This window comes from Megalobrama amblycephala, linkage group LG1 (genome assembly GCF_018812025.1).
Source record: "Megalobrama amblycephala isolate DHTTF-2021 linkage group LG1, ASM1881202v1, whole genome shotgun sequence".
Lineage (NCBI taxonomy): Eukaryota > Metazoa > Chordata > Actinopteri > Cypriniformes > Xenocyprididae > Megalobrama > Megalobrama amblycephala.
The window spans coordinates 2,362,789-2,383,697 of NC_063044.1; the positions used below are offsets into that span (position 1 = coordinate 2,362,789).

Genomic DNA, 20,909 nt, shown 5'->3' on the forward strand with positions numbered 1-20,909 from the left:
ACCCTGACCTCACTGCACTGGTCTAATTACGCTCTATGACTGATTACATTTCCTAAATTTTTCTGTTTCTAAGTTGTGGTTTTTTAAAACCAGGTACAATTGCTACATGTCTGATGACCTTAAACATAATCCTAACACTGTATCCCCTGGTTTCACAGACCAGGCTTAAGCTAGTCTCAGACTAAAATGCACGTTTGAACTGAAAGCAGCTTGCACTGACATCTTAAATTAAGTCAGTGCCATTGTTTTGTCTCAAGATGCACACCAGTACTGTTTTTTTTTTCGAAGGCTCTCATAGAAAACCATTAGACCCCTAAAGCATGCGGTGGGTTTTGTGGGGGGTAATTGAGAATGAATGGGGGAAAGTTACGTGAGAGGAGGCAATGTCTCCATCGTGCTATTATTGGATGTAATTGGTTATGATTGGTTTTTGCGATAAATCCCGCCTCTTGTTGACGTGCGCGTTTTCCGCGTCAGTTTGAATGAACAAATGATGGCGTCAATGGGAAGACTAATTGAAAAGTAAGTAAACAGATCACCCAGTTAGATATCACTGCTTGGTCACGTCAAAATCAAACTTGAAATGGACTGAAAGCATGATGACTGCGGAGGTTTTTCAGTGCAATCAGCTTGGTGAAAATAAAAATATATCTTTGTGTCTGTGATGGTGTTTACGGAGCATGACTGATGATCCAAAATAGCCTAAGTTGACTATTAAAAAGAAAAACATCAATACATTATTTAAATTATTATTGCCTTTAGTTATTATTTTGGAATGAATGTAGAAATGCTTAAAAAACACTAACTTGATGAGATTGACTTGGTTTTGATAAATAGAACATTTATTACAATACATTGTTAATGTAAAATTACAAAATAGAATTGTCTTTGGTTTCTTTTTTCCTTTTTGATATAATGTAAGGGAATGTTCATTTAACAAGGAAGATGTGTCAATGTTAAGAGTAATGCATGAATTTACATTGATTCATAAATAAATAAAAAATGTGCCTCCTCATTTCAGAACACCACTGCACGCCACTGCCGTACATGTATGTATATGTATATACAGTATACCATATACACAAATCTGTTTTTAAAGTATTTTATGCTCACCAAGGCTGCATTTATTCAATCAAAAATACATGAAAAACAGGAATATTGTGATATATTACTGTTTTTACTGTCACTTTTAATAATAAAAGTGATACTTCATATATATATATATATATATATATATATATATATATATATACACTTTCATGCTGTACAGTAGTGGCCAAAAGTGATGCCCAGAGGGGACATTTGCTTTTAATGACCCTGCAAGTTCAATTAAACCTTTAAAATATGATGGAAATATTTTATTTATATATATTTAAATATTTTAAATATGACGGAAGAACAAAACACTAAACTTGGTTAAGGTGTTAATCTGGGGAAAAAAAATAAAAAAAGATAAAATGACTGCGATCAACCGTTTTTTGGGTGCGTAGGTCAGTGAAAATCTCAATACTTTCAAATGAAAAACAAAAGATCCACACTCACTTGTGTCTTCTAAATGAATTATAATTTTTTTTATTATGCAACAAAGCACATAGATCAATCAGATCAAAGTTTCGGCAATCGGCCATCTTTAGTGAATCATACAAACTGAACATATGAATTGATTTGTATGATTCATTAAAGATGGCCGATTGCCGAAACTTTGATCTGATTGATCTATGTGCTTTGTTGCATAATAAAAAATAATAATAATTCACTAAGAAGGCACAAGTGAGTGCAGATCTTTCGTTTTTAGGTCTTAATCTGACAAAATGATTTGGCAAAAAAGGCTTCAAGTTTTATTTTACTATGCAACAACAAAAAATGCATTAAAAACATGAAAAATGAAAAACAAAGTTCAAGTTCACAGGAAAAGCATAAATCTCTACAAAACAACTGATGGGATTATTTGCTGATCTTTAAATTATACAACAGACAAATCTGTACAGACATATGTTCCGTCAGAGAGCAGTGCTACACTGCGAGCCAAACAGCAAACATGCATGCATTATCTCTCCTCATGGGATTCTGAAGGCCAACTCTGAACATCTGGGCAACGTTTAAAAATGATATTACAATGACCTAATGCTAAAATGATGAAATGATTGGAACTGTTAATTTGCTACATTAACATTTGTCACTGCAGCGTGGGTCATTTTCACATGTGCTGCACTTATGTGTCTTTGAAGACTGGTGAAACTCACATATACACTAAAAAAAAGTATTTTAATGACGTCTAGCAGCAAGAGCTTATGTGGGTGTGAAAATGACCAATGATTATGGTTCCACATATAGTGTCTAAACCCAAAGACCTGCCTTATACAATAGGACAATTACACCCATACACTAGCAACTACTTATTTCACACTTAATACAGGTCTGTTTGACTTCACTGACCCTCTGTTCCCATGTTATATAAAGCGAATGCTAATTTAAAATTGCAGTACCTGCGGATATTCACTGAACCAATCAAGCGCATCTAAGCCTCCACTAACACCAAAGTCTAGCTTTGGTTTTTTTACAATAGAGTTGCAGGAGGGAACCAAATGGGGAAGTCCAATTCAATATTCCTTTCTTTTGGCTTGTCTTAAATAAATGCCTTTGCAAACAGCTCTGTTCAAATGGTTCAGTTTAAACACTTTGGTTAGTGAAGTGTGTGTGAATTAGTGCTGCTGGGTACTGATTACATGTAATCTGAATGACGTAATCAGATTCCAAAAATTAAGTACTTGTAATTAGATTATATTACATTTTAAAATACTTATAATCAGACGACAGTTACATTTTTTAATTGATTACGTTACTGTCACATGGGTAGTAAATTATTCTTAATTTAATAATCTAATAGTAATTTAATAATCTAAAAGTAATCAAAAAGTAGTCCGATTATATTAACTTGAATTTGTATTGTAATGGATTACTTTACTAACTACAAGTTTTGTCATGTCATTTGGAATCAGTAACCGTCTACAATTTGCATGTAATTCATCCAGCACTATACCACACAGATTTTTCTTATATAGCTACCTGTAGGTCATGAATCAACCCAACTGTCACGGTTTCACCAGGCTCCTACGTCACGCCCACTCAGCGACCTCACTCACTCACCCCAATACTAAAAATCTTCACCTGTTCACAATCAGAACCAGCTATCAGATCTGGCATAAAAGTGCACACAGTCATTATCTGGACACATAATGGACTACGGACTACCTACTCTACTCACCTTGTGAAGCTCCTTGTGATTCTCTGTGTTGACTCCTACAATCTTCTTGTGAATCCCATCCCACACTCTCTTTGCGATCTCCTGTGTAAACCTCCATTATCTATCATTTCTACCTGATATACTCGTGTGTCAAAAGAGGTGTGTGCTCTGCTATTGTCTTCCCAGCTAAACATCCAACCTGGTAAAGAATACAAGAGACTCTGTTAAAACTTCTATCATCATCTGCCATTCGTATTACTCACCTGCTTGTCTCCATTTGTGCCGCTGGACCACAAAACCAGTCATAAGTCGCACGGGTATATTTGTAGCAGTAGCCAACAATACATTGAATGGATCAAAATTATCGTTTTTTCTTTTATGCCAAAAATCATTAGGATATTAAGTAAAGATCATGTTCCATGAAGATATTTTGTAAATTTCCTATCTTAAATATATCGAAAATGTATTTTTGTGAGTGGATATGCATTGCTAAGGACTTAATTTGGACAACTTTAAAGGTGATTTTCTCAATATTTTGATTTTTTTGCACCCTCAGATTCCAGATTTTCAAATCGTTGAATCTCGGCCAAATATTGTCCTATCCTAACAAACCATACATCACCGGAAAGCTTATTTATTCGGCTTTCAGGATGTATAAATCTCAATTAAAAAAAAAAATACTGACTTATGACTGGTTTTGTGGTCCAGGGTCACATTTTTGCAATCTGTTCACTAAACTCTGCTTTGGTTCACTTATTTCTGCCTCTGAGTCTGGTGTCCTCTAACACCAACATGAACTGTAGGAATATATATCAATAAGATTCATGGGCCTGGTTCACTGGGCAATGATATGTTTACACATAATATATAGATTATGGAGATTAAATAAGGCTTTAATGTATCTATATGATGTTCAATGTGACATATAAAACCACAACTTTTTGTTTCTATTAACAGAAATTGTTTGAGTTTCAATTATGAAATGTTGAAAGGCACAGGATGGAATAAACATGTTCATTTTCTTTTAAGTGTGTTTGAACGGTTTCATTAGTAGACATATATGAATTTCACTTCTGTTGATTTGTAGTGCTATTCACAATACAAATTGTTTCAGAGCTGCAACAAAGTTATCAAAACAACTGTCAAATCCAGCAAATAAAACATTTTAGATGAAGATTTTAAACTTAAAAGCTTAAGCGTAGATTAGAAATTTTGCTTTGGCAACTAACTGAAAAAAATATATTTAAGTTAATTACTCAAATTTGTAAGACAGAAGATAATTAAAGCTATATAAATATATATATAAAAAAAAACAAATAAAAATTGGAAAATATAATTAAAATGAAATCTAAAAAACTCAAAATAAAAGCTAATTCAAAATATTTATAAATACTACAATAGCATCTAAATGATCCCAAATTAATCCTAAAATGGCACTGCCATTTCTTTCAGAATAGTGCCCTCTTTTGGTGAAAATGCAATTTGCAACTCATTTAGATCACTGCAAAACCATGCGTTGTAATTTGATCAAAAGAACCTGCGATTCTGATCTACACCTTTAAATCAAGCCATTTTGAAAAGTCTGTACAGAGAACAAATATTTCCTCATGATTTATTGGGGTCAGAGCATTCCAGTTATGACAGTTGAATAGAGATCTGTTTGATAGTCTGTCTCGTCCTTTACTCTCCCACACATAGGGGAATCTTGAAACGTAAGGTTCTCTCTCAGCTGAAAGTGATTCTTTGTGTATAAGAGCCATTTACTGTTAAACTGATTCCTACGCTGGAAAAGGTCAGCAACAAAAAAATCCTTCTTTCAACAGAACAGCAAAGCACTTGCTTTGTTTGAGTCTGTTTTATGACTCTTTTTATGGTCATTTATCACACATGCATATTGGGGTCTTCTTTCAAACATATGTTGACTTGAATGGGTTTTGTGCATACAGATGGGTGGTCCATTCCGGATATGACCCCGGTTTGACCCTTAAATTGCCCATTTCAGAGCAATATGAACTTTAAACTGGACAGAGGTGTCAGCAGGTCAAATGGTCAATGCACATTATGCATAACTGACCATTGCGTATACAGTAGAATCCTCTAGATCACCCATATGCTTCTTTGATTGCATATTCTGAATCATTAAACATAAAAATCATTTCAAAACATTACGACAGAGATACTCATTTTCAAATCAGATTTGAAGTGCTTTCATTTTTGTTTTTGTTATTTTCTTCTTCAGAAGCAGTGTAAGCTAGATTCAAAAAATAGTTAAACTACTAACTAAAAAAAAAAAAAAAAAATCTAAGCCTTGTCATTTTGAGAAAGTATAGCTACACTATGAGGTGACAGAAGTGGCTTTCAACAGTTAATCTGATCCAACTTTGTCAACTCTTCCCCAATACTTAATAATAAAAATAGTGTACTGAACTATGATTTAAAAATGACAATTGTACATTGTGACAATTAAGATTTACAAATTTCAGTTGTATTGTAAAATTCCATCAAATTGAACTGAATAATCCTTACTCATATTATGGATTAAGAATAAAAAAAATAAATAAATAAAAAAACCCTAGAGCTTAATAAAACATTTTGTATAAATCTTAATGGAACAAGGTAACGGACCAGTTCAGTTTAAGTGATTCATATACATAAATGTAAACAATTAAAATGTGTTTAAATTTATGAATATGAATCGCAAAAACTAAATGATCTGTTCCCTTGTTCGTTTAAGATTTATATAAAATGTTTAATTAAGGTCTAGTTTTTACTCATTTAAAATTCTTTAAAGGATCATTCAATTCAATTTGATGGAATTTTCCTAAACAATTGAAATGTTTTAATCTTTAAAAAAGGCTTAATTTTTTGGAATGTGCAAAATGTAGATAAACTATTAGCCTTGCAATTTCTATATACTTTCCAACACTTTATAGCAGTATACTTTGTAGCTATTTCAAACTTCTTAAATGGTACAAAAACTGATTAAAAAAAGTGATATAGTAAAATTCAATTTAAAAAATATAGCTGCAAGCAGTGATGACGGGCCCAATTTTGTCATTACTTTGTTATATACCGAGTTTGGTGACTGTAGGTAAAACTATCCCCCCAACTTTTGTCAAAAGGTGGCGCTACTGAGCACCTCCACCACACCGGTTTCTAAAGCTTTGCGCATGTCTACTGGCCGACAACTTTGATGTGTTTGTTGAGTCTCATGCAGTTTGAAGCATGCTAAGATCCTCAAAAACACCCAAGAATATTATTAAAGTTTGACATGTTGCCACGGCAACAGTATTTAAGATATCAAGAATCATTTCACATGTGTAAATCTGCCCTGTTTTGACATTATACTGATGAAGTTTGAAGCAAATCAGGTAAAAATAAAAGGGAGATTTCAAAGCATTTTTGAAAGTGATACACTTTTTGAGATATCAAAAATCTGCTCGCAATTTAGTATCCTCAATGTCTTGACTTCATGCTGACCGATTTTTGTGGTGATCAGATGAATCAGCATTAATAAATATTTTGAATTAGCTTTTGTTTTCATATTTTCAGTTATCATTTCAATTCTAGTTTAAGTTTTATTCATTTTGGTGTGCTGTTGCCATTTTATTAGTTTTTTATATTTCTATTTAGCTTTATTATTATTTTTTCAGTTTTAACAATTTTAGTACTTAAAAAGTTAAAATTTTGCCTGACTGAAGTTTAAGTTTTTTAAGTTTCGGTTTTTCCATCTAATATTTATATTTTATTTTTGCTTCATTTCAATCAACAAACGATTTTTAATTTTAGTTTTAGTCAACAATAACAACACTGGTAAACAAAAATGTCTTGGACTAAATTTAACAGAATGCATTGGACTAAACAACAGATATTTGCCAAACGTATGTACTGTAGTTCAGTCTGCAACATTCTTCTTTCAGTTAAATTAGTAATTTCAAGTCATTTTCAGTAAAAAGGAAGGAACACTGACGACCCGACAGGGCATGATGCATTCAGATTTCTTTTTACAAAGGCTGTCAAGGCCACCAAGGGAAGAGAGATGGATGCTATTTTTACTCATCTTCAGGTGTACTCCATTAGCATTAGCCACAACAGAGCAGTCATTCAGCAAAACATATTTAATAGATAGAGCAGTCTCTTTCTTGCTTACGCTGTCTTGAGTTACCACTAGATGTCGCCCCAGGCTAACCAATACTGATGTGCACCTCACTCATCACTATAGATCAATTTTGATAAAATAAAGCATCTGTAAGAGATTTTGATAGTGATATCAGTACCAAATAAAACTGTATTGAAAAAGGTTTCTGAAGCACTCACCTGTCTGCCATCTGCCATGGTTTAGCCAAACATGTAGTCCAAGATGTTTACCTGGAGTTTTAGCCAGAGTCTGATCTGACGACTTGCTCAGTCAGGAATAACACGGGATTCAGCAGCGTAGAGAAAGAGACATAATCAGCTCATAATCTGCAAAAGGTTCAATGACAGAGATATCTGTGATCTAAAATTGGTGATATGGATGTCATGACAATCTATTCAGAAGCGTTCAGAACTTTCAGTCTGGAAAAAGGATTAGATTAAAGTCTTCACCAGTGAAATATTCTGATACTGACAGTAAACATTCACAGTATGGGTCGGCAGACATCAGTGTCAGAACCAATGAATGAAAGAACATAACAGAGACCAAAGCTTTGCTCTGCAGCATCTAGTGCAAGTCAAACAACTAAGATCAAGCTGCAGAGCCCATATAATCAGAAATGTTAGTTATGCACCATCTGTATGAGTATGAATCCAAGTATTAACCTCTAATCTTGCTAGAAATGTTTGTGGATTTGTTTTATTCTTAATTTTTTTTATATATAATATTTAAAAAAAAAAATCTAAAATATTTATATTCTAAAACATTTTCATCACCTCTTTTTCACTCATGTCACAGATGAATTTCTTCCTTATTGTCGTTCACCTTCATAGTAGGATTCATATTGAATTTCTCTCTGTAAATGAAAAAGAAAAACATGAGCAGTTTCTGTAAAAGAAAGAATATGCCTTTTTTAAACACATGCCACCATTTTTCAGTCAATAGTTCTTAAAATAACCAAAAATCTAAACAACCATTTTCCACAATAAAGAACATTTTGTGCATTGGAAAGGTCCCATGGATGTTAAAGGTTCTTTATGGAGATGCCAATAAATAACCTTTGTTTTTAAGACCGTAAAGGGATGATTCACAGTGAATTCCTTCTGGTCCAAAGTAAAACTCTTTATATCAGTATTTTATACCTTGGTGTAAATCTATTTGGTCTACACAGCTTGCTAGCAAAGCAGGGGACCACAAGGTTGTGTTTCATACCTTTGCTGTTTAAAGATAATGACTGTTTTTCGATACAACAGACCCCATCATCATGTTGATTATTGATCCCAAAGGTTTCTCACAGTTGAGAAGAATGTTAGCATGGTTAGGCTCAAAATGAAAACTTAATGAAAAGTCTACAGAACCATAATGCAGTGGCTTGGCAAACCATACTAGACTGAATTACCTCTGGTAGATAAATTAAAACCAGACTTATAGCTTCTGTTCTCATTTTCCAGTCCAGTCCACATGCAAACAGTTTATACAGTCCAACTAGAGCTTATGTCATGCTTTTCTGCATTGTTCTGTGTCTTTGATCACACAGAAGCAACTAAAAAAAGAAAGGAAGTAAATGTACCTCAGAAGATAAAAATAACTGTGAATATGCTCTTTTGCAAAGGGCTGCCACAGTGAAAGCGAAAGCTGCCAACCTAGAGACATTTTTACACACAAAACATCTTTAAGCACTGCATGTTCTGTACTTTGAAGTCATTTGCATATAAGATCTCAGTAGAAAAAAAAAGAACCGGAAGTCTAAAAATAAGATCATTTTGGCCATTATCCTAGACATTCATCTCCTCTGATTGTTCAAATGTAAAGAGGACAGAATGAGTTTAAAACCACCTCAGTGCTTTGAATGCAGTAGAAATGGAAAACTGTAGGTGGTCTGCATGGTTTTGTGACAAAATTCCATCACTGTGGCAGACAAGAGATAACCGGGGAACAGTACTGATGTGATTTTCGCTCTGACTGAGCGTCTGTTCTCTGTCCATAAGAGGTGATGATAAACCAGCGAAGGTGTGGGGTTACTCGGAGGCCAGTAAAAGACATGGCAACAGGACACTGTGCAAACATCATGGGAGTGATGGAGCGATATTAAATAGTCAGAGGTGATAACAACATTCACACCAATTCAGTGTGAGGAGAGCAGATATATATTAACAAAGCACAACAGCCTGTTTTTTTTTTTTTCTTCATAATTTGAGAATTTTTCATCTTTGCAGTCTATTCATCATATCAGGTCAATGGCTGGTCACTGGAGCTATAAGCATGTAATGACATATTTGACAGACACCTCTGACATGTAAACAGCAAGAGGATCCACATTGTTAATCTCCACGCAAAAAGCCTGACCTTATAAGATAAAACGATAGATAGATAGATAGATAGATAGATAGATAGATAGATAGATAGATAGATAGAATGACAGAATGATAGACAGAAGAGTGTATTGAGCTTGAGAGTGTATTTCACCTGTTGCCAAGACGAACAGAGGTAGCTTAACTGTAAAAAAAGAATTGTTGGTTTAACTTAAAAAAGTAAGTTACCTGGTTGCCTAAAAATTTGAGTTAATACAATGAAGTCAATTGATTTAATCAACAGAAACTCAGTATATTATGTCATCTGAACCACATTAATTAGTTGATTTGACAAAAGAAAAAACGTGATAACAAATCTTGGAAATAATTTTTTACAGTGTATGTCATAACTGATTACATGTAATCTGAATGACGTAATCAGATTCCAAAAATTAAGAACTTGTAATTAGATTGTATTATGTTTTAAAATACTCATAATCTGACTACATTTACTTTTTTATTGAATACATTACATGTTATTCTCACAATGTCAGTAAATTCATAAATTCATAATTCATTGATTCCGTTTTTTTATCTTTTACATTTTCATTTCTAAGGGTCTACTGCTTATAGACATTTAGAAGGTCTTCCAGGTTTGTGGAATTACACACACGGTTCAGCCACTAGTCATGTGACTATCACTGAAAACTGAGACAAACACAGCATGTGATCACTGGATTTAAAGAAATCATTTCACTTTTAACAAGAGTTTTCTCAACATTGCATATCGAATCAGCTCCTGACAAACACATAATTATAATTATTTTTTGAATCATCACTCAGTGAGTCATTTAAGCATGTATTACAGTCTTTGGTAGGCTTTTGTCTTTCAAACACTTTTGTCTTTCAAACTTTTTGTCAGCTGAACCTCTTTGGCCTAATATACTGTATATTTATTTGAAGTGCGCCCTGAGATTTTAAAGGGTTAGTTCATGAATGACATGAGGGTGAGTAATTAATGACAGAATTTTCATTTTTGGGTGTACTAACCCTTTAAGTTGATAACTTAGATCAATAATACAGTAAAATAATAATAATAAAAAATATTAAGATCACACCTCTCTGATGTCGGTTAATAGTCATGACATGCAGGTAAACAAATAAAATATATTTTTTAGTAAGTGTTTTATTTTGATTGTTTTATTTTAAAATTATTTGTTTTTAACTTTAATTTTTTATGATTTAGCCAGTAGCTTTTCATTAAACACACAAACCCCCTGCAGTTCCATCATGAACCCCAGTCTGGGAAACCCTGATGTAATTTAATATTTAATAATGCACTTAATGTTGTTGATAACAAAGATTGGAATATATTTTCTTTCTCTTTGTGTTTTTTATATCAATATGGTATAAGACTATCATATTCAATTCAATGTGATAAACGAGTTAGGTCAAAAGTAATCTAAAAGTAGCCAGATTACATTACCTAAATGTATAATGTAATCCCTGTTGAAAAAAACGGCATATGCTGGTAAGGTAGGTTTTGAAGCTGCTGGTTTGAGCTGGTTTATGCTGGTCAATTTCTGGTCCTATGCTGGTCCAGGACCAGCTTAGGACCAGCATGGACCAGCATAGGACCAGCTTAGAACCATTTTAGGACCAGCATGGACCAGTTTAGGACCATTTTAGGACCAGCTTAGGACCATTTTAGGACCAGCATGGACCAGCATACAACCAGCATGGACCAGACCACCAGTTTAGGACCATCTTAGGACCAGCTTAGGACCATTTTAGGACCAGCATGGACCAGCACACAACCAGCATGGACCAGACCAGCATGGACCAGCATAGAACCATCTTAAGACCAGCATGGACCAGCATAGGACTAGCATGGACCATCTTAGGACCAGTTTAGGACCAGCATGGACCATCTTAGGACCAGCATGGACCAGCATAGGGCCAGTTTAGGACCATCTAGGACCAGCATGGACCAGCATAGCACCAGTTTAGGACCAGCTCAGGACCAGCATAGGACTAGCTTCGACCAGCATAGGACCATCTTAGGACCTGCATAGGACCAGTTTAGGACCAGCATGTACCAGCTTAGGACCAGTTTAGGACCATCTTAGGACCAGCATGGACCAGCATACCAGCTTCAAAACCTACCTTAAAGGTGATAGAGAGGATTTTTTCGTCGACTGAGAATACAAAGACTGTTACTGAGTTTTTGAAATGAGCGCATGCGTAAGAAAAGCCCCCCTCCTTCAAAGGAACGCCTCCCAAAACTCGTGCACGAGTATTGGAACACGAGTGTTTACCACCGGCATTCGCTGTGTCGTGTTTTTTGGATTCATTATGTCGGACTCACCGCAGGTAACTCATAATCTGCAGTTGTTACTCCTGTCTCCTGACAAAAACATTGCAAGCAGCACCTGTGGAGTGTGGAAAGTTACTGGAGAGCGCAGTCGCGCTCGTCTCTCACAAGGAACGTCACGGCAGTGATTGACAAGCCAGAGGGCCAATCGTTTACTCGATGATCGCGTAAACGATTGGCTGATGTTTTTAAGGCCCACCTTGTGCACAGATGATGTATATTAATATTATTACTTTCAGTGCACCTAATAAATAGTCTTTTATCAGTTAGTAAAGACAGTTTCAAGTAATATTGCAAAAATGTATAAAACAAAACATCCTCTTTAGCACCTTTAACCAGCATATGCTGTTTTTTTCAACAGGGATGGATTACTTTACTAACTACAACGGACTACAGCTTGTAAGTAATCTACTCAGCAATAATAACAATGTTGCTCGGGCGATTGGTAATCAATTTTTTTAGCAATAAAATAAAAATAAAACAAACTGTTTGTTAAAAAGGTAATTTCAGATATTCGACGTTTCTGAGTGGCGCAATATTAGCCTACAATTTGCGTAGCATAAAGACAGACCTCCACATGTCCACATGATGTATTGACAGTGACAGTCCACATGTAATAATATAGAAGTACCTTTTGAAAGAGTCGACCATTTGAAAGCCATTGTATAATTCGTACACTGCTCACTATAGGCTTGCCGTACTACTGACAGCTTCTATCTGTCAATCGCTCGCAGCTTCCCGCCAATATGAAGCGCTCGTGCTGTCAATAATATTTCACTCGCTCCTAACCGCCTGCCAGTATGACGTCACGGGAGTTGCCGTACTGACCGCGCTGCCTGTCAATCATTCCTTCACGGCGACCGTTGGGAAAATATCTCGGCGCTGATCTGCTCGTCTAGCCACAATGCTTTAGCATCAGGCGAGGATAATAACACTCCATGTGCCCGGACGATTTAGTAACACGGTGGGAAATAAACCAGAAGCATGGATAAACGCGACAAGAAAGCGAAAAAAGATTCAGGGAAGTCTGCTAAACGCACAGGGAAACTGTTCCGGAGGAAATCGTTTAAATCCGTGGAAAGTTTGGTGAGTAAGATCTTGAAAAGTTTGGGAAGCTTGGCTAGCGGTGGAGAAACAACCGAGCGGTCGGATGCTGAGGATGATGACGGTGGGTTTGGAGAAAGCGCACCTTGCGCTGGAAAGTCGGGACATGTGAAAAAAGAGGACAGCAGCCTGCAGGTGAGGAAAAGTTCCTCGCTTCCCTGCCGCTCCTCCGCGAAAGAGCGACTGTGCTCGCTGTACGGGGATAAAACGCCAGGCGTGTTGGGTCTGAAGAACCACGGGAACACCTGCTTCATGAACGCCGTTGTGCAGTGCTTGAGCAACACGGACCTGCTCGCTGAATATCTGGGTTTGGAGCGATATAAACTGGATCTGTGTCACAAGGGAATCAACGGATTTATAAGGAGTGAGGACGGGCAGCACGAGAGAGGGGAAGTTACGGAACGGCTCGCGACTTTGGTCCGAGCGCTTTGGACTTTTCAGTATACACCTCAACTCTCGGCTGAGTTTAAGGTAGAGTCTACTCATTCAAGTTCACTATTTTGTCACTTGTCTGACGCTTTTATCCACCTATTACAGGTATCCCGTGAACCTATTGTATTCAAGGAAATTCAAGTTGTATAGCCTATATCAAGCTACCAAGCATGATTATAGGGTTACTAGAGGAAATAACTGTGTCCTTAAAGTTCTTGCATGAACTTGTGGATCATGCAAATCTCTTATAATTAGTATGCATGCTGTTTTATTTATATATATATATATATATATATATATATATATATAGAATGCATGCTCTTTTTTAACCAACTACAGTATTAATTGAGAATATTTTTACTTTTAAAAATTAATGTCACACCAGATTACCTATTAAAATGCATTATTAGTGTGATTAAAATGGTGAAAATCTTAGAAATGGTGACCATGTGCAGCACTTAAATTATATTAATTCCCTTTTACATTCATATATATTAACTTAAAGGGTTAGTTCACCCAAAAATGAAAATTCTGTCATTTATTACTCACCCTCATTCCGTTTTACACCCATAAGACCTTCGTTAATCTTCGAAACACAAATTAAGATATTTTTGTTGAAATCCGATGGCTCAGTGAGGCCTGCATAGGGAGCAATGACATTTCCTCTCTCTAGATCCATTAATGTACTAAAAACATATTTAAATCAGTTCATGTGAGTACAGTGGTTCAATATTAATATTATAAAGCCACGAGAATATTTTTGGTGCGCCAAAATAACGACTTATATAGTGATGGCTGATTTCAAAACACTGCTTCAGGAAGCTTTGGAGCACAAATGAATAAGTGTATCGAATCATGATTCGGATCACGTGTCAAATCGCCAAACTGCTGAAATCACGTGACTTTAGCGCTCCGAACAGCTGATTCGACACACTGATTCATTGTGCTCTGAAGCTTCCTGAAGCAGTGTTTTTAAATCGGCTATCACTATATAAGTTGTTATTTTGTTTTTTTTGGCGCACCAAAAATATTCTTGTCGCTTTATAATATTAATGTTGAACCACTGTACTCACATGAACTGATTTAAATATGTTTTCAGTACCTTTATGGATCTTGAGAGAGGAAATGTCATTGCTCCCTATGCAGGCCTCACTGAGCCATCGGATTTATACTAAAATATATTAGTTCGTGTTCTGAAGATGAACGAAGGTCTTACGGGTGTGGAACGACATGAGGGTGAGTAATTAATGACAGAATTTTCATTTTTGGGATGAACTAACCCTTTAAAATCTGTGTTTCAGCTTCCCACTTCAAATTAATTCATGAAGCTTTCTCCAATGTGACTATTTCGTTCAGTATGTGAGCAAATGCTTTCCCACAGGATGATCTCTTCTAAGCAAAAAATAGATCAGGATGGGAAACTTTCCACAGATAACATTATCACCAGAAAGCAAACCTAAAAACTAGAGTGCACTCTCAGATAAGACATCACCACGCACTGGTGCAATCTGGAACGCAAGTCTTATGTAACACTTTGCTTTCTCAGAAATCTACTACTAGAGTAGCCTAATACAGTGGTTCCCAAACTTTTTAGCTTGGAGTACCCCCTGAAGGGATTACCATACTTCCGCGTACCCCCTCTCTTCCACTTCGACTGCAGTCACACCTTTACCATTAAGGGACAATATTTGCCCCCTAAATTGATTTCCAGTGCATTTTTTACCTTTCTGAATAACTTTATAAAATAAATACTGTTTTAAATAAAAAATGTTCAATAGAGAAATATGCAATGATGGTAAAACTAAGTAAAACTTTAAAATATTAAACTAAAACCGCCAGTAGGTGGCAGCAAGTCACTGTTTTTATGAGTGAGTCATCGAGTCATTCATTCTGTAACGAAGCAAGTGGCTGTGAATGAATCATTGAATCATTGACTTTCACGATTCATTCAAAGCCGCAGAATTGTTCGCGAAACACAGACGTGTGTTGTAGTTCTGCTGTGGTGTTCGTTATTATTTCATTGCAAAATAGAGTAAATACTAGCAGTACTGTGTTTAAAATGTACGTTTTATTTTTTTACCTGTTGTATAATAATGTCACGTTTGCAGTCATGTGGATATATTTGGGAACAATTGCATTCTTGCTCGTTATCATCATACAAGAACTCACACAAGGTATGTTTTTGTATCGGAGAAGTTTTGAGTCTTAAATCGAAATTAATCCATTATCTGTGTCTATATTTGTTCTTCATGCGAGTAAGTGCTGAATCCCCACGTTTACAAAGGTGCATTGTCGAGAACGACAGTAATTTAGCGCGATTTAAGGCAGCAGATTCGGCACGCAATCTATCATATGCATGCTGCTTGTGTGGATACAGTCATTTTTGACTGCAATAGATGAGGTCATTTGATTAAATGTACTGGATTTATGACATTTTGCCAGTTAGAAATACATGCTCGAATTTAATATTATTTTAAGGTAGAATCAAATGAACTACTCAGCATTTTGTTCGCGTACACCCTTTTGTCACCTCACGTACCCCTAGGGGTACGCGTACCCCAGTTTGGGAACCACTGGCCTAATACACTTGCTAGAGAAATTATGACAAAGAACTTGCCACTACAGTCTTAAAGAGAGAGAGAGGGCAGATAGCAGAAGTGCAATGGTTTACCATGGTAATACAAATTTCTTCACGATGACAGTTGTTGACTAATTATTAGTCTAGCATTTGTCATCTAGTCACTATTGCTGACAAAGTCTCTCAGCAACTTTGAAATTTCTAGTTGCTGTGTCCCTTATTTGACCTGTACTAACTTGAAAAGAAAAAACCCTTAAAGGGTTAGTTCACCCAAAAATGAAATTAAATGTCATTAATTACTCATCCTCATGTCGTTCCACACCCCTAAGACCCTCATTCATCTTCAGAACACAAATTAAGATATTTTTGATTAAATCCGATGGTTCAGTGAGGCCTGCATTGACAGTAAGATAATTAACACTTTCAAATGCCCAGAAAGCTACTAAAGACATATTTAAAACAATTCATGTGACTACAGTGGTTCAACCTTAATGTTATGAAGTGACGAGAATACTTTTTGTGCGCCAAAAAACAAAATAACGACTTTATTCAACAATTTCCTCTGTTCCATAATCCATATCAGTCTCTGACAAATGACATGAGGGTATTTAATGACAGAAATTACATTTTTGGGTGATCTAACCCTTTAAAGGAGTAGTTTATATCCTTTATTATATCCTTTATATTCCCCTACACTAACCCTAAACCTACCCATTACTTTCTGCTATTTTAGATTTTCAAAAAAGAAATGATTTATAAGCCTGTTTTCTCATGGGGACCAAAAAATGTCCCCACAAGGTCAAAATTTACTGATACATAGGGGAATACCAGGACCACACACACACAAAGGTAAAACTTATACAGTCATTTTTTGGAGGAGCAGCTTAGATTTTGCTAAATATCTTCATGAACAATATTTGATTTCCATGAAAGTCAGATTTGTAATGACATGAGGGTGAGTAAACTAACACTTTAAGACTATTACAATAAAGTGTACAGTAAAATACATCCATTTATCTTGAGGTAGGAGTAGCTAAAGAGACTAGAAGGTGGGAGAAATCCACAACAGATTTCAAAAGCGGAAAAAGCGTCATCGGGAAGAGGTGGGAGTGTAGACATAAGGTATGGGAAACAGAGGCCCAGTTCAATTCACACCCTACTATCAAATGTCTGAAATTATTGCCTTGAAGGACCCCAGTCTGGACCGACTGTTAGACGAGTGGAGACTTACAAGATCATTCAAGGCTATGCCCACTCTATACTGTATATTGGGCCACAACACAACAAGACTACATTAACAGCCTCATCAGATTCAGAGTCTAATTAGTTGCATGTCGTAAATTTACATGAGGCTGTCTGAGTCATGATTTGCTTTTTCCTGTGTTGACTGAGCCCAGAGTATCTTGTCTAGAGACGAGATAAATAAACTCGCTGTGCTTCTCAGACGTCTGCGAGAGTTAATGAGTGCCTAACTGCAGAAATGGGGAGCCATCTATAAACAATCAAGAGCTCTACCCTATAATTTAAGCCTCCCACTGCGCTTAACTTCATTTGCCTAATGTTGGCGTTAGTAAAGTGCAATCTCTTTCTAATTAGACTAAAAAGACCTGAATTACACAGTGAAAGCCTTACAAGTGGTGACGGGTTCAGTTATGCATTTTTAATTCTATGGAAGAGCAAAATCTTGTGGAACTTGTGAGTTCGAACTAGAGTTACAGTACCAAAATTTCAGTAGTCGGTACCGGTAAAATTTTGCGGTTCTCGGTACCAATTTCAGTACTAGAGCAAAAACGGTTTAAAGGCCCACTAAAGTGCCTTGAAACATGCAGCATTATTTAATGTGTTGACGTAATTTCCACTGAAACAGGAAGAAAGGGGGGAACATGTTGAACAGCTCCTTCCCCTTTTTGAAATTAGCCAATAGCGTTTTGTTTATATCACAGCTCAGCCTGAGCCGTTGCCCACAGTTTTCTCTTAATCTAACCGCTTCTCCTCCTAATCTATTTATAGTGTAGGAGGGGGCGGGACGTTTAGATTCTAGAGAGCATTTGATTGGACAGAAAATCTGATGAGAAGCTGAAGCGAAGAGGAAGAGACTGTAAGTTTTAAATGCTTCTGTCTTTTAAATGCGAAAATTGTTTTACACTAACATATTCATACTTAAAACCAAAAAACTTCAATTTTGATTTCATGGGGATGTTATGTACTTAAAACTTTTTTTATCCCATTTTGTCTCGTCTGTTGGTTATCACTGTCAATCGTCGCAGTTTCTGACTCAATCGTGCATTTAAATACGGTTGTCAATCCAGAAACTTTGCAGTGTACGTAGCAGCATGAAAACCTAAACTTGTATTGAGATTGTGAAAGGGTAATAAACAGAAAGCAAGAGAAGAGCATCCCTTTAAATCTCTTGTTTACACTTTGTTGGTTATAATGAAAGGATTCGCGAATAGTGTAGCAAAATCTGATAGAATCTGGTAGAATTATTCGACAGAACACTGTGTATATTCGGTACCAGAGAAAGAAGCTGCTTTCAAACACTTTTGTTTGTGTTTGTTAGAGCACTCTCTGAGCGTCAAAGGTTTCTATTTACAGCGTGTTTTTACAAGTGTTGAGTATTGTAGCAAGTCACAATCATATCTGTTGAACGCGTGAACATAATGGCCTATCAGAGGTGCTAGTCAGTAAATTGACCCTTCGCTAAGCCACGCCCGAAAACCGCCACAGGCCAATCGTGGTTTAGCAACCTTTACTAGGCGCGGGAGGTCTAAAACCCAAGGGGAGAAATGCCGGTTTTCTGACAATTTGTACTACCCTGTCGGATTTTGCTACCTCCCATTGAAACAGTAGGTAACGTTAGCAAAATCTGACAAAATCCGAAAAATGCTAACGTTACCTATCAGATTGTGCTTCCAGCATGATATTAATGTGGTTTATGGCTTTATTAACATCTACACCTACCCCAACACTAAACCTACCCTTATAATAATGCAAGTACAGTAATGTTGTGTTATTTATCATGACAACAATGATGTAATATTGATGTATGCATATGCAGTAAGCCCGGGTAGGACAATCTGACGAGTAGGTTAGCTAGCTAGCTAACTCAGCACATCATTGCTTGGAAATAATGATGGTTCTTTGTTCATAATGCATATATTTGAACGTGAAATAAAATGATTAAAGGCAAGACGGAGTAACGTTAGCCTGGCGTGCTAAAAATATAAGCGGGAGAATGTTATCATTGCGAAGCGGTCAGGCTAATGTCTTCTGTTTATTCCACAAGACTTATGGATAAGCTGTTTGATTTATAATTATTAGGTTATTTTCACAAATTTCACGTAACCTGCTGTGGATGAAAAGCTTTTCCTCAATAAATTGTGTGTTTCCCATTTGAATGGTCAGTGTATGAGGCGGCTGCTGCTCGCGCTGGGAGCTTTAGCTTCAATTTTGATCAAATTATTTTCTAATCGGTTGCATATTATGTCGTGGATATATCCCTCGAATGCATACTGCAGTCCCTTTTGTCTTGCTCTCTCAGATATTTCACCTGTTCGCCAAAAATGACTAATTATCTCCTTGAAAATGTCTGACACCGGTGCAAATGGCTTGCCAGACGCGAAAGCTTGACAGGCGTAGCAACAGTAACTAAGGAGGGCGGGGATTAGCGAAGGGTCCATTATGCTGTGTGCACACTGTACGATTTATAATATGGACTTTAAGCGATAGCTGCTGAAAGAACGGCAGTGGCGTTCTGGCTACTTTGTGACTTTCTACTGTAACTATCTACTAGGAACTTAGTTGTCATTCATGTCAGACTGTACGGCATTCAAAATGCATTAAAAACGGACACGTGCAAGAAGACTCGTCTGGAGTTTTACATCATCAATCCGTGGTGTGTTCTGTGACTGTGAGCTGCATCATGTGGGATTTAATTGAAATGGTGGCTAGCAAACAAAAACAATCTCTAGCATTGATTTTGATCTTGGATGATAGGCTGAAGATGTGTGTCTGGAGCAAGTGGTGGTTTGTTGTTGTCTCACTAATTGCATATTTGCTGCTGAAATGCTGATACCGTCAACTTTTTTTTGTACCAATTGGTACCGGTAGTACATTTGACAACCACAGTTGTAACTCAAATCAATGAGTTTTTAAAGGGACAAAGGCTGTTGATAGAGATGGTATGTGGTTGATGGATGACAGGCTGGTATTTCACAGATCACAAGGTCATGTTGTGTACAGTTCCTGACTGATGTCTAACTAATCCCACTCAGAGGGGAGTGTAGCAGAGTTAATAGTTGATGTGAGTCTGCATTGAATCATTTTAGTCTGCTCTGTCAGTATTGGGAATAAAAACGACTGGAATCAAACTCTTACTCTATGTCTGTTGGCTCTGACATCATCTACCTAAAAGTTGATGAAACTAGCAGATGCATTTCAAATTTACAATCTTTCTCTTTCAGCAAACCAAAAATTGATGCCATGTAGAAATCTGTAATAAAATAAAATGTCGTCTAAGATAAGAATGTCTATGTACTACCTGCAAACTATCGCAACAGAAACTTGACATTAAATACTGAAAGTACAAATAACAAATTAAAATATAGCTGCAAGCAGCAATTCGGGGCCAAGCCTTATTTGGATAAAAAAGGTATCAAAATGACTCATTACACACAATTGTATAAAGGAACCCCACACGAGATTCGAATCCACGACCTCCGGGTCCAAGGTCCATTTCTCATCTCATTGCA

The 20,909-nt window shown here is 36.3% G+C and overlaps 1 protein-coding gene and 1 long non-coding RNA gene across 2 annotated transcripts in view; one reads left to right on the top strand and one right to left on the bottom strand.

Annotated features, from left to right (window-relative positions):
* The window catches only part of LOC125250026, a 49,638-nt gene extending 36,825 nt beyond the window's left edge, over positions 1-12,813 (bottom strand). Inside the window, exons 1-5 of the long non-coding RNA XR_007180714.1 lie at positions 12,676-12,813; positions 8,156-8,235; positions 7,562-7,708; positions 3,266-3,443; positions 3,067-3,168 (exon numbers count right to left, since the gene is read on the bottom strand). This is a non-coding gene — a long non-coding RNA (uncharacterized LOC125250026). The remainder of the gene's footprint in view (positions 1-3,066; positions 3,169-3,265; positions 3,444-7,561; positions 7,709-8,155; positions 8,236-12,675) is intronic.
* Positions 12,814-12,869: 56 nt separating this feature from the next.
* usp43b (ubiquitin specific peptidase 43b) overlaps positions 12,870-20,909 on the top strand; it is a 94,603-nt gene continuing 86,563 nt past the window's right edge. The window contains exon 1 of the mRNA XM_048162172.1: positions 12,870-13,619. Coding sequence (XP_048018129.1) covers positions 13,029-13,619 — 591 coding nt within the window. The 5' untranslated portion in view covers positions 12,870-13,028. The remainder of the gene's footprint in view (positions 13,620-20,909) is intronic.